The sequence below is a fragment of the Entelurus aequoreus genome, linkage group LG05 (assembly GCF_033978785.1).
Source record: "Entelurus aequoreus isolate RoL-2023_Sb linkage group LG05, RoL_Eaeq_v1.1, whole genome shotgun sequence".
NCBI classification, from domain to species: domain Eukaryota; kingdom Metazoa; phylum Chordata; class Actinopteri; order Syngnathiformes; family Syngnathidae; genus Entelurus; species Entelurus aequoreus.
In genome coordinates, this window is record NC_084735.1 from 33663806 (window position 1) to 33680683 (window position 16878).

Consider the following 16878-nt stretch of genomic DNA (forward strand, 5'->3'; position numbering starts at 1 on the left):
TGCATTGCAACTGGACTGTTCAGATTGTCTTAGAAAAGACACTTCGCTACTTCCCTGAGCAGACCTCATCAGTTCATGCTCACAGATTTAGATAGGACAGCTCCGGTCTCAGGGCATGGTGCAGGATCTAAATGATTTATTTTCTACAAGAGGGTACATGTCCAGAAAAAACGGTCATTGTTAAGATACAAAGAAGTGAGACATCTGCCAGCACAACAGCTGATGTTATCTTCCCATTCAGTTGCATCAACTGTCAAGGGAGCACCAGGCTCTCAGAGCAGACTCACAGAGCTGTCCTATCTAAGTCTATGAGCATGAGAGACAAAATGTCTTCTCAGACAATCTGAACAGTACAGTTCTGATCAATTCAATGCTCTGGGAATACAATGACCTGGATTAATGACTATGTTCACAGGCATAAAGTCTTATGGTTATTATTATAATACTGTAAGTAAATTAAGGTTAGCTGTCGTAGCTTAATTGCCATGGCGCCAGAAAGGTACCAATGAGTAAACATGTGATGATAACAAAAGAAACAGAAATGTAACCCATTTTCACATAGGACAATGTCTGCGTGTCTAGTAGAATACTGCATGTACAATCCATACATACATATTGATGACACATTCTAGCTGTGTGCCGCAAATTAAAGTTAAATTAAAGTACCGATGATTTTCACACACACACTAGGTGTGGGGAAATTATTCTCTGCATTTGACCCATCCCCATGTTCAACCCCTGTGAGGTGAGGGGAGCAGTGGGCAGCAGCTGTGGCCGCGCCCGGGAATAATTTTTGGTGATTTAACCCCCAATTCCAACCCTTGATGCTGAGTGCCAAGCAGGGAAGTAATGGGTCCCATTTTTATAGTCTTTGGTATTTGACACTGACAAGCAAACGAAGGCATTCATAATGCAATGTAGCGTCCTCGCTAGCTGGCGAGAGGCTTATGTCAATCCAGCTTCAAAATCACTAATCCTCACCTCCATGGCGGCAAATAAAGTATGTTTTACAAGTAACATTATCACTGGAGGACTAGAGGTCAAGGAATAGCTAAACATGCTACACTACACACTATATGAAGATACAAGAAGCCATGCTAACCGCTAAGCTGGAGCACTTGTATTTAAACAGGTTGGGAAGATTTAAACAAATATCGTCAGAAACGATACCAATTATAGCAGTGTATCAGTATATTGTTGATAGCACAGTTTTTAAGTCAATATTTTTAATTATCAAAAAATAATTTGTTGTTGCTTGCAAACTTAGAAAATAAGAGCCAAAAGTTGTTTCTGATTTTGTTTAATATTTTTTTTACTATTGACTTCCTTCATTTTGTATGTAATAAAGGGTAGTAAGGAATGTACTGGTATTGAAGGGCTCGATACCCAAGTTTGTAGTATCGCCCAAAACTAATGTAAAGTATTGAAACAACAGAAGAATAATTGCTTATTACATTTGTAGATAGAGCCATGTTACAACAAAAAAGTACCCAGATATTAACAGTGAATTAGCAAGTAGATAAACGATAGTTTTCAGAAAATAATACAACGAGAAATGATGCAACATCTTACCGCATACATCCGCTGCTAAATTAGGGACTCCTGTGACTCGTTTTGAAATGGTGCTGTTATCATTTCAATGTCAAATAATATACTTGTGAATGTTGTCTGTCTATCTGTGTTGGCCCTGCGATGTGGGGGTGACTTGTCCAGGGTGTACCCCGCCTTCTGCCCGAATACAGCTGGGATAGGCTCCAGCACCCCCACCACCCCGGGAGAGACAAGCGGTAGAAAAATGGATGGATGGATAATATATGGTGCTATACATCGACCACTTTTGTCATTAATGATTTTCCAGGACTTCTCCAAAACCTTTTACTGAATTTCCATGACCAAAATGAATTACTTTATCCCAAAGGGACCACCGAAAACAAATTACCATAACACTAATACTACATTATCATGTACATACTTTTTTTTTGTGGTACTCATTAGGCTAAACCTGGGACCTCTGGGACTAAATTTGATGCCATCTCATGTGTCTCATGTGTGCTGTTAGGACAAGAACATTCTTAAATCTGAGCTAAAATTAGGTTTATATTTCTAAAATGTATGGTGCATCTCGAACACCAGGCAGACACACTTAGAGACATCTTCTCATATTTCAGTTCCAACATGTTTAGGGCCTGGTCCTAATACCACGTGCTATACAGCATGTGCAAACTACAAAATAGCGTTTACTAGAAGTGGGCGTGTGATCTACAAAGACTTTGTTTACAATTGAAAACTGGTGCAGACCTTATTTGAATGAGATTTTTGCGTGTACTACCTGCTCTCACCATGGAGACACTCGATCCTTCATTGTACATTCATGTTATTATGCTCCAACCTCTGCCGTTTTGCTATGCTTTGAAACATGCAGCAGACATTTATGCACCACTTTTTCCTCCACATTTTAGGGACGGGATATATAGGATCAGTGACGTGCGGTGAGGTTCATGGCTGGTGAGGCACTGACTTCATCACAGTCAGATATACAAACATATGAACCCCAAAGAGTATCTTATTCACCATTTGATTGGCAGCAGTTTACGGGTTATATTTAAAACCTCATACCAGCATTCTTCCCTGCTTGGCACTCAGCATCAAGGGTTGGAATTGGGGGTTAAATCACCAAAAATTATTCCCGGGCGCGGCGCCGCTGCTGCCCACTGCTCCCCTCACCTCCCAGGGGGTGATCAAGGGATGGGTCAAACGCAGAGGACAAAAATTTCACCACACCTAGTGTGTGTGACAATCATTGGTACTTTAACTTAACTTTAACTTTACACATACAAACTGTAGCACACAAAAAAGCACATTTAATAAAAATTTTTTTATTATGGTCTTACCTTTACTTATAAATGAAGTCCATGCACCGCTGTTGTGCTGGATTGGTGCGCCCCCTGACGGGAGTGTTATATCAACTGGAACCCACACTTGGAGTTTCCACGTGCAGGATTGAATCTTTTTACAGAAGTTGTTTTGTTGGAGGCCGGGTGGTGCGGGAACAGTGGTGTTCGTGTTGGAGGAGTTGTGAATGAATGAAATATGAAATCCGTGCTGCAGTCTGCAGGTGTACCTAATGTTGTGGCCCTGCAGTCATTCGCGGCTCCTCCAGCGCGGACATTATTGGTTTTGCACTTTTTGGCTTCTTGTTGAATTACTTTTTTGGGTGGATTCGGTCTTGCACGTGGAGGGTTTGGGTGTGAGCTTTGGTTGATGTGGCACTCCCGTCGAGGGGTGCATTCTACGGCGGGGGTGCATTAATTGGCACAAGGAGGCGGGATTACTGCGAGCCTCAGCCAGTGCGTCTTCGCAGCAGTTTTATGATTGCTCAGCACAAGAAATACTTACACACATACAGTTGTTGACAAAATACACTGTACATTATATACCTCAGCTAACTAAACTATGGAAATGTATAATATAGTCCATTCATCCATCCATCTTCTTCCGCTTATCCGAGGTTTGGTCGCGGGGGCATCAGCCTAAGCAGGGAAGCCCAGACTTTCCTCTCCCCAGCCACTTTGTCCAGCTCCTCCCGGGGGATCCCGAGGCGTTCCCAGGCCAGCCGGGAGACATAGTCTTCCCAACGTGTCCTGGGTCTTCCCCGTGGCCTCCTACCGGTTGGACGTGCCCTAAACACCTCCCGAGGGAGGCGTTCGGGTGACATCCTGACCAGATGCCCGAACCACCTCCTCTGTCTCCTCTCGATGTGGAGGAGCAGTGGCTTTACTTTGAGCTCCCCCCGGATGGCAGAGCTTCTCATCCTATCTCTAAGGGAGAGCCCCGCCACCCGGCGGAGGAAACTCATTTCAGCCGCCTGTACCCGTGATCTTGTCCTTTCGGTCATAACCCAAAGCTCATGACCATAGGTGAGGATGGGAACGTAGATCGACCGGTAAATTGAGAGCTTTGCCTTCCGGCTCAGCTCCTTCTTCACCACAACGGACTGATACAGCGTCCGCATTACTGAAGATGCCGCACCGATCTGCCTGTCGATCTCACGATCCACTCTTCCCTCACTCGTGAACAAGACTCTGAGGTACTTGAACTCCTCCACTTGGGGCAGGGTCTCCTCCCCAACCCGGAGATGGCACTCCACCCTTTTCCGGGCGAGAACCATGGACTCGGACTTGGAGGTGCTGATTCTCATCCCAGTCGCTTCACACTCGGCTGCGAAGCGATCCAGTGAGAGCTGAAGATCCTGGCCAGATGAAGCCATCAGGACCACATCATCTGCAAAAAGCAGAGACCTAATCCTGCAGCCACCAAACCGGATCCCCTCAACGCCTTGACTGCGCCTAGAAATTCTGTCCATAAAAGTTTTGAACAGAATCGGTGACAAAGGGCAGCCTTGGCGGAGTCCAACCCTCACTGGAAACGTGTCCGACTTACTGCCGGCAATGCGGACCGAGCTCTGACACTGATCGTACAGGGAGCGGACAGCCACAATCAGACAGTCCGAAACCCCATACTCTCCGAGCACTCCCCACAGGACCTCCCGAGGGACACGGTCGAATGCCTTCTCCAAGTCCACAAAGCACATGTAGACTGGTTGGGCAAACTCCCATGCACCCTCATGGACCCTGCCGAGAGTATAGAGCTGGTCCACAGTTCCACGACCAGGACAAAAACCACACTGTTCCTCCTGAATCCGAGGTTCGACTATCCGGCGTAGCCTCCTCTCCAGTACACCCGATTAGACCTTACCGGGAAGGCTGAGGAGTGTGATCCCACGATAGTTGGAACACACCCTCCAGTTCCCCTTCCTAAAAAGAGGAACCACCACCCCGGTCTGCCAACCCAGAGGTACCGCCCCCGATGTCCACGCGATGCTGCAGAGTCTTGTCAACCAAGACAGCCCCACAGCATCCAGAGCCTTAAGGAACTCCGGGCGGATCTCATCCACCCCAGAGGCCTTGCCATAGAGGAGCATTTTAACTACCTCAGCAACCTCAGCCCCAGAAATAGGAGAGCCCACCACAGATTCCCCAGGCACTGCTTCCTCATAGGAAGACGTGTCGGTGGGATTGAGGAGGTCTTCGAAGTATTCCCTCCACCGATCCACAACATCCGCAGTCGAGGTCAGCAGAACACCATCTGCACCATACACGGTGTTGACAGTGCACTGCTTCCCCTTCCTGAGGCGGCGGATGGCGGTCCAGAATCGCTTCAAAGCCGTCCGGAAGTCGTTTTCCATGGCCTCGCCGAACTCCTCCCATGTCCGAGTTTTTGCCTCCGCGACCGCTGAAGCCGCACACCGCTTGTACCTGTCCGCTGCCTCAGGAGTCCTATGAGCCAAAAGAACCCGATAGGACTTCTTCTTCAGTTTGACGGCATCCCTCACCGCCGGTGTCCACCAACGGGTTCTAGGATTACCGCCACGACAGGCACCAACTACCTTGCGGCCACAGCTCCAATCACCTGCCTCGACAATAGAGGTGCGGAACATGGTCCACTCGGACTCAATTTCCAGCACCTCCCTCGTGACATGTTCAAAGTTCTCCCGGAGGTGGGAATTGAAACTCTCTCTGACAGGAGTCTCTGCCAGACGTTCCCAGCAGACCCTCACAATGCGTTTGGGCCTGCCAGGTCTGTCCGGCATCCTCCCCCACCATTGCAGCCAACTCACCACCAGGTGGTGATCGGTAGAAAGCTCCGCCCCTCTCTTCACCCGAGTGTCCAAAACATGAGGCCGCAAATCCGATGACACAACTACAAAGTCGATCATGGAACTGCGGCCTAGGGTGTCCTGGTGAAAATTGCACATATGGACACCCTTATGCTTGAACATGGTGTTTGTTATGGACAATCTGTGACGAGCACAAAAGTCCAATAACAAAACACCACTCTGGTTCAGATCCGGGCGGCCATTCTTCCCAATCACGCCTCTCCAGGTTTCACTGTCGTTGCCAACATGAGCGTTGAAGTCCCCCAGTAGGACAAGGGAATCACCCGGGGGAGCACTTTCCAGTACTCCCTCGAGTGTATCCAAAAAGGGTGGGTACTCTGAACTGCAGCTTGGTGCGTAAGCACAAACAACAGGCGGAGGGAGGCTACCCTCTCGTCCACCGGGTTGAACTCCAACGTGCAGGCTTTGAGCCGGGGGGCAACAAGAATTGCTACCCCAGCTCGTCGCCTCTCACTGCTTTCAACGCCAGTGTGGAAGACAGTCCAGCCCCTCTTGAGAGAACTGGTTCCAGAGCTCTTGCTGTGCGTCAAGGTGAGTCCGACTATATCCAGCCGGAACTTCTCTACCTCGCACACAAGCTCAGGCTCCTTCCCCCCCAGCGAGGTGACGTTCCACGTCCCAAGAGCTGGCTTATGTAGCCGAGGATCGGACCGCCAAGTGCCCTGCCTTCGGCTGCCGCCCAGCTCACATTGCACCCGACCTCTATGGCCCCTCCCATGAGTGGTGAGCCCATTGGAGGGGGGACCCACGTTGCCTCTTCGGGCTGTGCCCGGCCGGGCCCCATGGGGACAGGCCCGGCCACCAGGCGCTCGCCATCCTGCCCCAACTCCGGGCCTGGCTCCACAGGGGGGCCCCGGTGACCCGCGTCCGGGCGAGGGAAATCTGAATCCTTGTTGTTTCATTCCCATAGAAGTCTTCGAGTATATATATAATATATTTATAATATAGTTCATATAGCAATACGGTCTCACTGCACAACAGGCCAGCAGTTAGCCGAGTCATTGCGTAATCCATGTTGAGGCACAACTCAGTGACGTGCTGGCTGCTGATCACCGCACCGTCTCTTCTCAGTATTTGAACGGCAAATGGGAAAATTCAGCGATTTTGAATAAAAATAATCTAAAACTGGTGAAGTTAAATGGAAAATATCTTTATAGTATAATCACTGGATACATATAACAATTTAAATTTTTTTTTTTCTTTTTACATTTTTTTTCTTTCCATGATGGCACGTGAGGCCCTGCTTCACCTGCCTCCAGTGACTGCACGTCACTGTATAGGATGCACTTGCAGTGCAGATTCAAAAACTCCACAAAAAATAAGGTAAAAACACGCTGCTGCAACCAGCTGCCACCTCAGCGCCGCAACGAAAAACTAAAAAATGTGCAATAAATAATACATATTGTGCACATACCATTGCACCATGCATAGACAAACAACAAAACAAAAACACCATCTCAACACCCACGTACACCGCGGTGGCCTGTGTGGTGCGCTGAGACAGAAACAGACCCAACAAAGAAACCAAGAGAGCCGAGTCAATTTCATGCTGCACACCACTGCACTTCGCTGGCATTTTTTCAGCATTGTCACTTGGCTTGCAGAAGGTACACCCACTAGTCAGTGGGTGTACCTGCAGTTTGTAGGTGCTTGCATGCCGCATACCTGTACAGACTGGACTGTATACATTTTTCACACTACCAAATTATCATTAGTCCATAGAAATTTCAATTTCATCAAAACACTTTTTTTTATTAATGAAACTTGAAGGGGAACTGCACTTTTTTTTGGAATTTTGCCTTTTGTTCACAATCATTACAAGAGACAAGAATGAAGGTGTGTGTGTGTGTGTGTGGACATAATCTGGATTGGACCTGGTTTTAAGAACCCTTTAAACAATCTAATTTCATTGACAACCTGATTTGGTGAAGATAATGTCCTTTATCCAAAAAAACAAAAACAAAAAAACATTTTCTTCAACAAAAAAGAAACTCAAATAAAATAAAAACAGTTACATAGAAACATGTAATTAATGCAAATGAGTAAAATTAACTTTTAAAGGTTAGTACTATTAGCACGTTGGACATCTCTGCTGTATATCTTTATCGCAAAAGTACCAATCTATATTGCAATATAGATTTTAGGCCTACCCCAAAAAAGTGCCTGGTGACATGCAGTATCACCAAGTCAGTGTGCCTTGTTTTTTCTGCAACCATGGAAACAAAAATCCAACCATGTACCACACAGGCGTCCAAACAGCAAACGAAGCCCACCTTGAGCAAGCATAAAAGACACCCACACGTTGGAGGCACACTCAGCTGCATGGAGAGATTGTGGACACCACTACAGGTATGTGGAACACGCCGTGGAGCTCAAATACGTTGAATTGTATATTGACTTACCCTAACCAGTGTCTCTTAAATACCTTTCAGAATTCTCCGGAAGCATGGACAACACCACAGCACTCACGTTCACCATGACAGTGTACGCCATCATGGAGAACCACAGAAACGGCTTCTTTTTCCTTTTCCTCCTGTTGTACGTCGTCATTGTGTTCCTAAACGGGCTGCTGATTAGCCTCATCCTGCAAAACAAACCGCTGCAGCAGCCCATGAACGTGTTTGTGACCATGTTATGTTTCAACGAGATCTACGGCAGCAGCTCCTTGCTGCCGTCAGTCATGAGCATGCTGCTGACCCACAGACATGAGATCAGTGTCAAGTGGTGCACGGCTCAGGTGTTCTTGCTGCACACCTACGCCTCGGCGGAGTTTTGCATATTGGCTCTCATGGGCTATGACCGCTTTGCCGCCATCTGTTACCCGCTCCATTATAATACCATCATGTCCCATCCCAAGATGATGAAGCTGGTGGTGTGCGGGGCTCTTTATCCGTTCATTGTATTTGGCTCTTTATTCTCTCTGACCATAAAGCTGCGCTTCTGTGGGAAAACCATGCCAAAGTTGTACTGCGTCAACATGGAACTGGTGAAAAACGCCTGTTCAAACACGTCACACATAAGTATTGTGGGACTTGTGTTCATTTTGTTTCTTCTTGTCCCTCAGATTTCCATGATCGCTTTCTCTTACGGTCACATAGCGAGAGTGTGTAAGAAACTATCGAAACAATCTCAAAGCAACGCTCTAAAAACATGCATACCACATTTATTATCTTTGCTCAATTACACCATCGGGTCCTTGTTTGAAATTATCCAGGCCAGGTTCAATATGAGTCGCGTTTCCGTGCAAGTACGCATCTTTTTGTCGTTATATTTTGTCATCATCCCCTCGGTTGCTAACCCGGTGCTGTATGGAATGGGATCTCATATTATTCGAGTCCACATCATGAAGCTGTTGATTAAACACAGGATGTTGCCGTCAAAGGTGGTGAAGAAGGTGATAACAGCTTAGCCCTTTTCAGTCGCATACTAAAAAAGGAAAGTATTCGGGGGCAGTTTTAATATTTTTTTAAATTTTGTTTTAAAGCGTGTGAAGGGCCGTGCCCCTCCTCGCTACTGTGCATGCTTATGTTTTTTCCCTCAAGCCATAACCACGGTGAACTCTCATAGGCACTGATTTTATAGTTTAGCAGCTCTCTGTGTGCAATTTTTACTTTCCACCCACAGTCTGAATGCTTCTGTATATATGTATGTAGTATAATATTTAAACAACACATTCAGAACATTCGTTCTCAGGACTGGACTGTGCACCTTACCTCCTTTTGCAAAATTTATTTTTCTTTCCTTCCTATGTTTTGCATATTTGTAGACTGTCGCACTGATTCTGGAGTTGCTTTTAATCTCATTGTACCTGTGTATAGTGACAATAAAAGGCATTCTATTATAACACGGTTTTAAATGTTTTAATTGTCAAACTGTGCATCCCTATGAAGAAATGTTTCACAGAAGTAGAATCTTTACAGTAAATATGTGTATTTAGTCATTTAATATACATGTTTAGGTTATCATATTCAACTTATACAGCAACTATACAACTACTTGGACATGAGGTAAAAAGCTGCATAGCCAGGTGAAATCCACACTACTTTAAAAGAGATTTCCGTGTTATACGCATGCGCAGCAGCGACTGGATACACAACTTGATTCCTCATATCACAGATACTGTGTGCTGCAAAGTTATATACATTTTAAGAAAAAAACATTGTTACGACAAGTCCGAAAAAATAGGTACAATATAAGGCCCAATGTGATTGTTTTTAATAAAGCCTAGAATCCCTGGTTAAATATGACAAAACCTATTAATGTTATTATTATTAGTATAAACACTTTTCCTTGTTACATTATTCCTTTCCACTCTTTTTCAACATTTGTCGTTGTTGTTTTGTGTAGTTTTCTCGTTGAATTTTACAATGCACTCCAAATGACACCCTCGACCCTTTTTCTGATGCCATGTGTCAAATTTACATCACATGCAAAGCATTAAAAAAGGACAAAACTGACACTTATTAGTGAAATCTATATTCTGAAATCTTTATGCAAGGAAATGTGCTTTTGTTTACCTTTAAGAAAGAATTGAATTGACTTACTGTAATAAAGGCTGCAGATTGAAACTGTATGTAAAGGCCTCCACTCCCTCGCCACTGATGCCCCCCTGTGGCCAAAACAAGTATTTCAATGCCTGCAGATACAAATAATGAACACAGATAAAAAAGTAAAAACAATAAGGGGGGTCAAAGAAAATAAAACCAACAATTATGATACAATGTTCACAATAATCCCAAAATCCCCAATATTGTCTGTAGCTGATTGTCACACCTCCCAATATCTATCTGCGTGTTTAAATGAACGTATGAATAAACATTGAATTAAACCTGCATTTTGTCTGAGTACTTAAGTAAATGAATTATAGAGAAATGTGGCAGTTTTGTCACCAGCTTATTCCTACTTTCATTATTATGATATTAAGACATGTATTTACAAGCTAAAAAGTGTAGAGTCTGCAGTGTTTATATAATCTAAATTATCAAGATGTGATAAAAAAAAAATAAGGGTAGAAAATGTTCAAATGTCATTGAAATAATTGTAATTGTAATTGACAGCTTTTTTAAACTTTGATAACCTTTTCAAAGTTGTTGTTTTTCATCATTATGATTACATTTATACGGTAATGTCACTTGACACTTATGATTACAATGATTATAGAGTATACTGTAATAGTCATTGTGACTTTTTCATGATTATCATGACCTTTCTTTGCTGATTGGCTCTTTCAAGCGAGGCATGGGTCGTCTATTTGGACTTCCATGACCAAATATGGTATCGCTGACACCTGGTTTAATGTCAAATGAGAGCCAACCTTTACAGTAATAACTTTCATAACCAAACTAGCTAATTGTAATAGGCAGAGGTGGGACCAAGTCATTGCTTTGCAAGTCACAAGTAAGTCTCAAGTCTTTGCCCTCAAGTCTCGAGTCAAGTCCCGAGTCAAGACAGGCAAGTCCCGAGTCAAGTCCAAAGTCAAGACTAGAAAGTCTCAAGTCAAGTCCCAAGTCCTGCATTTTGAGTTTCGAGTCCTTTCAAGTCCTTTTAACCACAGACTAATATTTTTACACATATTGTGTATGCTTTTAAAATGCTGTATTTATTTATTAAAACAAGTGCATTTGAAATTGCAGGGAAAAAAATAGTGCTGACATTGCAATTCATAATAGCACTATTAACCAGTCATTTTAATAGTTTAAAAATTTTTAAACATTTAATTCATTCCTTTACAGAATAAACACATTTGCAAAAACAAACATTAACATACTATTGGTTGTATTTTATGAAAACAATATAACCACAGAGTTGAGAAGGAGCAAAGATCTTCAATATTTGTATGTGAAAATCACAAAGAAATCTTCCGGGGGAGGATGACCCCCCTACAGGGATTTGGTTTACAAACTTTCAGCCCCACCTAAAACAAAATTCACCAGCCGCCACTGATTATGATGCATTCTCATTTTAGGCAAAGTATAAGACAATAATTTCTTAACAGTATAATTGTAACCAGGAATAAGTCTTCAAGTAACAATATTCAAATACTAACATTGTTGAGTAAGACAGAATTTGGTTTTATTCTGAATCCAGTGAAACAGATTGGTGGTTTTAGCTGATATAAAGACTTTCAGGTGTTTATATATATTTTTAAGTATTTGGCAGACGCTTTTATCGAAAGCGACATACATAAAAAATACATATAAAACAATGACTGTAAACATGATCATTTAAGGGAAGAATGTAATAGAAAATATCAATACAAAGTGTCAAGACAGAATAAACTCTCTGCTGCTGCAGCAACAGAGTTACCGTCTATAGCAGTGTTTTTCAACCACTGTGCCGCGGCACACTAGTGTGCCGTGAGATACAGTCTGGTGTGCCGTGGGAGATTATGTAATTTCACCTATTTGGGGTAAAAATATTTTTTAATTATAAATAATTATAGTCTGCAAATAATGTGCCGTTGTTGAGTGTCGGTGCTGTCTAGGGCTCGGCACCGTAACAATGTTATACTCTTCAATATCAGTAGGTGGCAGCAGGTAGATAATTGCTTTGTAGATGTCGGAACATGGTTTGTCGTGATCACAATATGCAGATGACAGTGCGAGGCAGCATGCAGGTGAAAAGGTATCTAATGCTAAAACCAAAAATAAACAAAAGGTGAGTGCCCCTAAAAAAGGCATTGAAGCTTAGGGAACAAAACTAAAACTGAACTGGCTACAAAGTAAACAAAAACAGAATGCTGGACGACAGCAAAGACTTACAGCGTGTTGAGCAAAGATGTTGTCCACAAAGTACATCCGAACATGACATGACAATCAACAATGTCCCCACAAAAGAAGGATAGCAACAACTTAAATATTCTTGATTGCTAAACCAAAGCAGATGCGGGGAATAGCGCTCAAGGAAGACATGAAACTGCTACAGGAAAATAACAACAAAACAGGAAAAGTCACCAAAATTGGAGCGCAAGACAAGAACTAAAACACTACACACAGAAAAACGCCAAAAAAGTGGTGACAGCACTTTAAGTCAAGAGCTATATTGATGCATGGTTGGTTATGGTTTAAAGTCATACCCAACAATTGCGACAACGACTTTTTACTGTCAATATCGGCTGCTGAGTTTCATTTTTTTAATGATTTCTGCTGGTGGTGTGCCTCCAGATTTTTTCAATGAAAAAATTGTGCCTTGGCTCAAAAAAGGTTGAAAAACACTGGTCTATAGGTCCCTAAGATATATAGATATCTAATGTATTCATACATTGTTTATGTAGGATATACGCATGTATATATAACCTAATCATATTGTTTCTTCAATTTAAAAATTGCTGACCGTTTTTTCCCCCTTTCTCTGGGATTATATTCCCAGTTTTGATCTCGGACGTCTGGTCACTTATCGCGTATAAGAATATTATATTACTGCTAAGCAAACTATGAATAATAAAAACGCCAAAACATGTGTCCGTTATCATAGCTACACGTATGACAAAAAAACCGCGTGAAAATTGTGAAAACACGCGGTTTAAATTCGCTGACAGTTCGATGCTCCTGCCAAATGAATTGCACTGAGTGGAGCGGATCACCACTCCAAGATGGCGGCCCCGCGTCTCGTCTGCGCCAGTAGGCAGTAGAGCTCAATGCTGCGTACCCTTATAAGATGTCTATGGTTATAACGTTAGCAGTGAGTTTACAGCCTCACTGATTTAACTACACAGCAAATAAAAGTAATGTTACTTAGCCAATAAACGTTATCTTACATTCAAAACTTACCCTTCTTTGTGCAACTTCAAATGTCGAACGAAGTTGGAAGTTGTTGCGTCTCCGCCTGTAATATTCGAACTGCGTGATTTGCATACGGCAATTCGTTTTTTGTTGACCAAGTCGTAACAAAACCAACTTTGGCATAATTGTTTCCGCGTTGTTTGACAATTTGCAATTTGATTGGATGAATGCTGTGGGATGAAAACAACGTAGATCTAATTTGATTGGCTGTTGTACTGACAGCACTGAGCACACCAGCTGACAAGCAGCACAGACGCTTATAGACACAGACTAGGGATGGGCGATACCACACTTTTAGGATTCGATACGATACCGATACTTTTTCTTGCATTTTCATCGATACCGATACCGATACCAATAATTTCTTATTGGCAATTTTTTGTCAGTCAAAAATATTATTACTATTGTTATTATTTAAGACAAATCACAAGACAAATACAGACCATTTATACCACATTTACTATGGTCAATATATAATAAAAGTAAAATTAAAATAAATAACATAAATATGAAAAATAAACTAAATATTATATATAATAATAACTATATATTATATATAATAATAATTAAATATTAGGGCTTTCCAATTAACAGTCAAATCCAGATTGCAAGAAGCTGCAGTTATTTTTTAAAGTTTGTGATATAATTAGCAATTAATGAAATATGAAATAGGCTAATGTTTTCGAAATGTAAGAAATCATGTAACAGATTAAAACCAAAATCACATTCAATCATATATTCAAGATTTTCTTGGAAAAAAATAAAACTGTAATGCAAAGATGAAGAATCTCCAAATTGTATCTCTTTCTTATCTTGTTTTAAATACTCAAGCAATTTTCAACTAACAGTAAATTCCCCTGTGTGGAAATTATTTGAATTTAGGATAATCATTTAAACAATTCAGTAAACATTACTAAAAAAAAAAAAACAATGCTTGTTTTAAGTCAACAATTGGACAACACTGGATATGCCTGGCTGCATCGCTGTCGGCTGGCTGTGTGTGTTGCACGTTGACGACGCTCATTCGCTGTCTCCTGTCACGTGACTGGGCCAGCTCTATACTCTGCCAGGTATACAGGGGTGTCCCAGCACATAGTAAGTTAAGTAAGTCATCAAAAACATCTGAAAGTGATGCTTTCACCCCCCACACGCCGTTTTTTGGTTTATATCGATACTTTTTTCAGAAAAGTGATGCCAATTGAGTAGCGTGTGAGTATCGATATATCGATACCACAGGATCGATACGCACATCCCTAACACAGACGTAGAAAATGAAAAATACGGAGCCCTCCCAAATAACTTTTTAAGCTTTGGGTTTTGGGGAAAGTAGCAAGTCATGTCAAGTCAAAAGGCTCAAGTCCAAGTGAAGTCACAAGTCATTGATGTTAAAGTCTAAGTCGAGTTGCAAGTCTCTTTACTTTTTGTCAAGTCGAGTCTAAAGTCATCGAATTCATGACTCGAGTCTGACTCGAGTCCAAGTCATGTGACTCGAGTCCACACCTCTGGTAATAGGTATGCATGTCTAATGTAAGCACATGTAATATGTCATTACAATAGACCAGTGATTCTCAGACTGTGGTTAACAGGCTTCATCTAGCGCAGGGGTGTCAAACGTACGGCCCGAGGGCCGGATCAGGCCCGCGAACAGGTTTTATCCGGCCCGAAGGAGGAGTTTATAAAAATGAGCCGAAATTTTTGAATGAAAGCAACTGCTGTTGTAAATGTGTCCACTTGATGTTGCAATAGTAGAATATGCTACATATGTAAAAAAATAAAAATAAAAAATAAAAACACATATTAGTGCACCAGTCAAGGAAAATGAGCAAACTACATAAATAACATCCTGTAATTTGATTTTTATATAATTTTTTTATCTCGATAGATTGAAAATGAACACCAATGAGTTGACTGATGAACATTATCACATAATTTATTCCGAAAGTACAAATAACAACAAATAAAGACAGAATACTATTAACCGCAACATTTAAGTGAAAAAAAAACCAACAACATCATGATTTGTACATTTTCAGAATGTGCTTGTTCTATTTTTTAACAAAGAAAACAATCAGAAGTTGTCTTTATTTTTTATTTTAAGTTATCGTGCCGTAATTTTACCAGTCCGGCCCACTTGGAAGTAGATTTTTCTCCATGTGGCCCCCGATCTGAAATGAGTTTGACACCCCTGATCTAGTGGTACACCAAAGAATCACTTGATTGACCCATCCATCCATATTGTCCCTTTTTGGGGTCGAGGGGGGTGCTGGAGCCTATCTCAGCTGCATTCGGGCGGAAGGCGGGGTACACCCTGGACAAGTCGCCACCTCATCACAGGGCCAACACAGATAGACAGACAACATTCACATTCACATTCACACACTAGGGCCAATTTAATGTTGCCAATCAACCTATCCCCAGGTGCATGTTTTTGGCGGTGGGAGGAAGCCGGAGTACCCGGAGGGAACCCACGCAGTCACGGGGAGAACATGCGAACTCCACACAGAAAGATCCCGATCCCAGGATTGAACCCAGGACTGCTCAGGACCTTTGTATTGTGAGGCACATGCACTAACCCCTGTCACACTGTGCTGCCCACTTGATTAATGTACAATATTATATTTTCCTATATCAAAACACAGTGTTACTGTTCAAACTGTGTGTATTGTTACAGTGGCCAAAAATATTCAATAAACTAGTTAAACCAAACCTCTGCCTTGTTTTTAATGAATACTTAGGCCTAGTATGTTACTGTATTTTAATGTTGTTCATTATGGTGATACTCTCAGTGAAAATGAGTTTGACACCACTGATCTGTAACTATAATGCACTTTATATCAACTCTGTTTCCGTCAGATTTTACCGTGCAATTAGTATTTTTTTTATCATTTTATTAAGGTAATGTTTACCATACTATGTATCCTGTACTTATTTATTACTGTAAAATTTTCATTCAACTTTTACTCAATTTTTTGCTTTTGAATACTTTTAATTGTACTATTACACATATCCTTTTATTTTCCTATTAGAACACACTTATGCTTCTTCTTACTCCTTTTCAAACATGTAATGAACTTTGTTCAGGATGTTAGAAAAACAACAATCATTTTTTTTAAATTCTGATGTTTTTCAGTTTTTGTTGTATTATTGAAGAGAGAATTATCCATGGCCACACAATGATGCTCATTAGTGTGTTTTCTATCCCCATGGAAGCAATTAGTAGCAGTTTAATGAGGACAATGAGCCTGACAGACCAGTTGGACAACACCTGGAGAGTAATAATGGTGATGTAACATGTGTTTTATACAAGGTAATCGTAAATAATTCCAACGTCACAAAGGAAATTAAGCACTAAAATCGTTT

General features: G+C 42.0%; 2 protein-coding genes across 5 annotated transcripts in view; one reads left to right on the top strand and one right to left on the bottom strand.

Moving 5' to 3' along the window:
* Positions 1-9565, top strand: part of LOC133650535 (olfactory receptor 52D1-like) — a 30454-nt gene extending 20889 nt beyond the window's left edge. For both annotated transcript variants that reach the window (XM_062047879.1, XM_062047880.1), the window contains exons 2-3: positions 7985-8086; positions 8170-9565. In XM_062047879.1, coding sequence (XP_061903863.1) covers positions 8184-9146 — 963 coding nt within the window. In that variant the 5' untranslated portion in view covers positions 7985-8086; positions 8170-8183 and the 3' untranslated portion in view covers positions 9147-9565. The remainder of the gene's footprint in view (positions 1-7984; positions 8087-8169) is intronic.
* defbl1 (defensin, beta-like 1) overlaps positions 1-13634 on the bottom strand; it is a 30170-nt gene extending 16536 nt beyond the window's left edge. The window contains exons 1-2 of one of the 3 annotated variants that reach the window (XM_062047882.1): positions 13507-13634; positions 10282-10346 (exon numbers count right to left, since the gene is read on the bottom strand). In XM_062047882.1, coding sequence (XP_061903866.1) covers positions 10282-10346; positions 13507-13590 — 149 coding nt within the window. In that variant the 5' untranslated portion in view covers positions 13591-13634. Of the gene's footprint in view, positions 1-8162; positions 8247-10281; positions 10374-13506 lie in introns of those variants that run through there. The other 2 variants (XM_062047881.1, XM_062047883.1) reach the window with 2 other exon arrangements.
* Positions 13635-16878: the final 3244 nt, after the last annotated feature.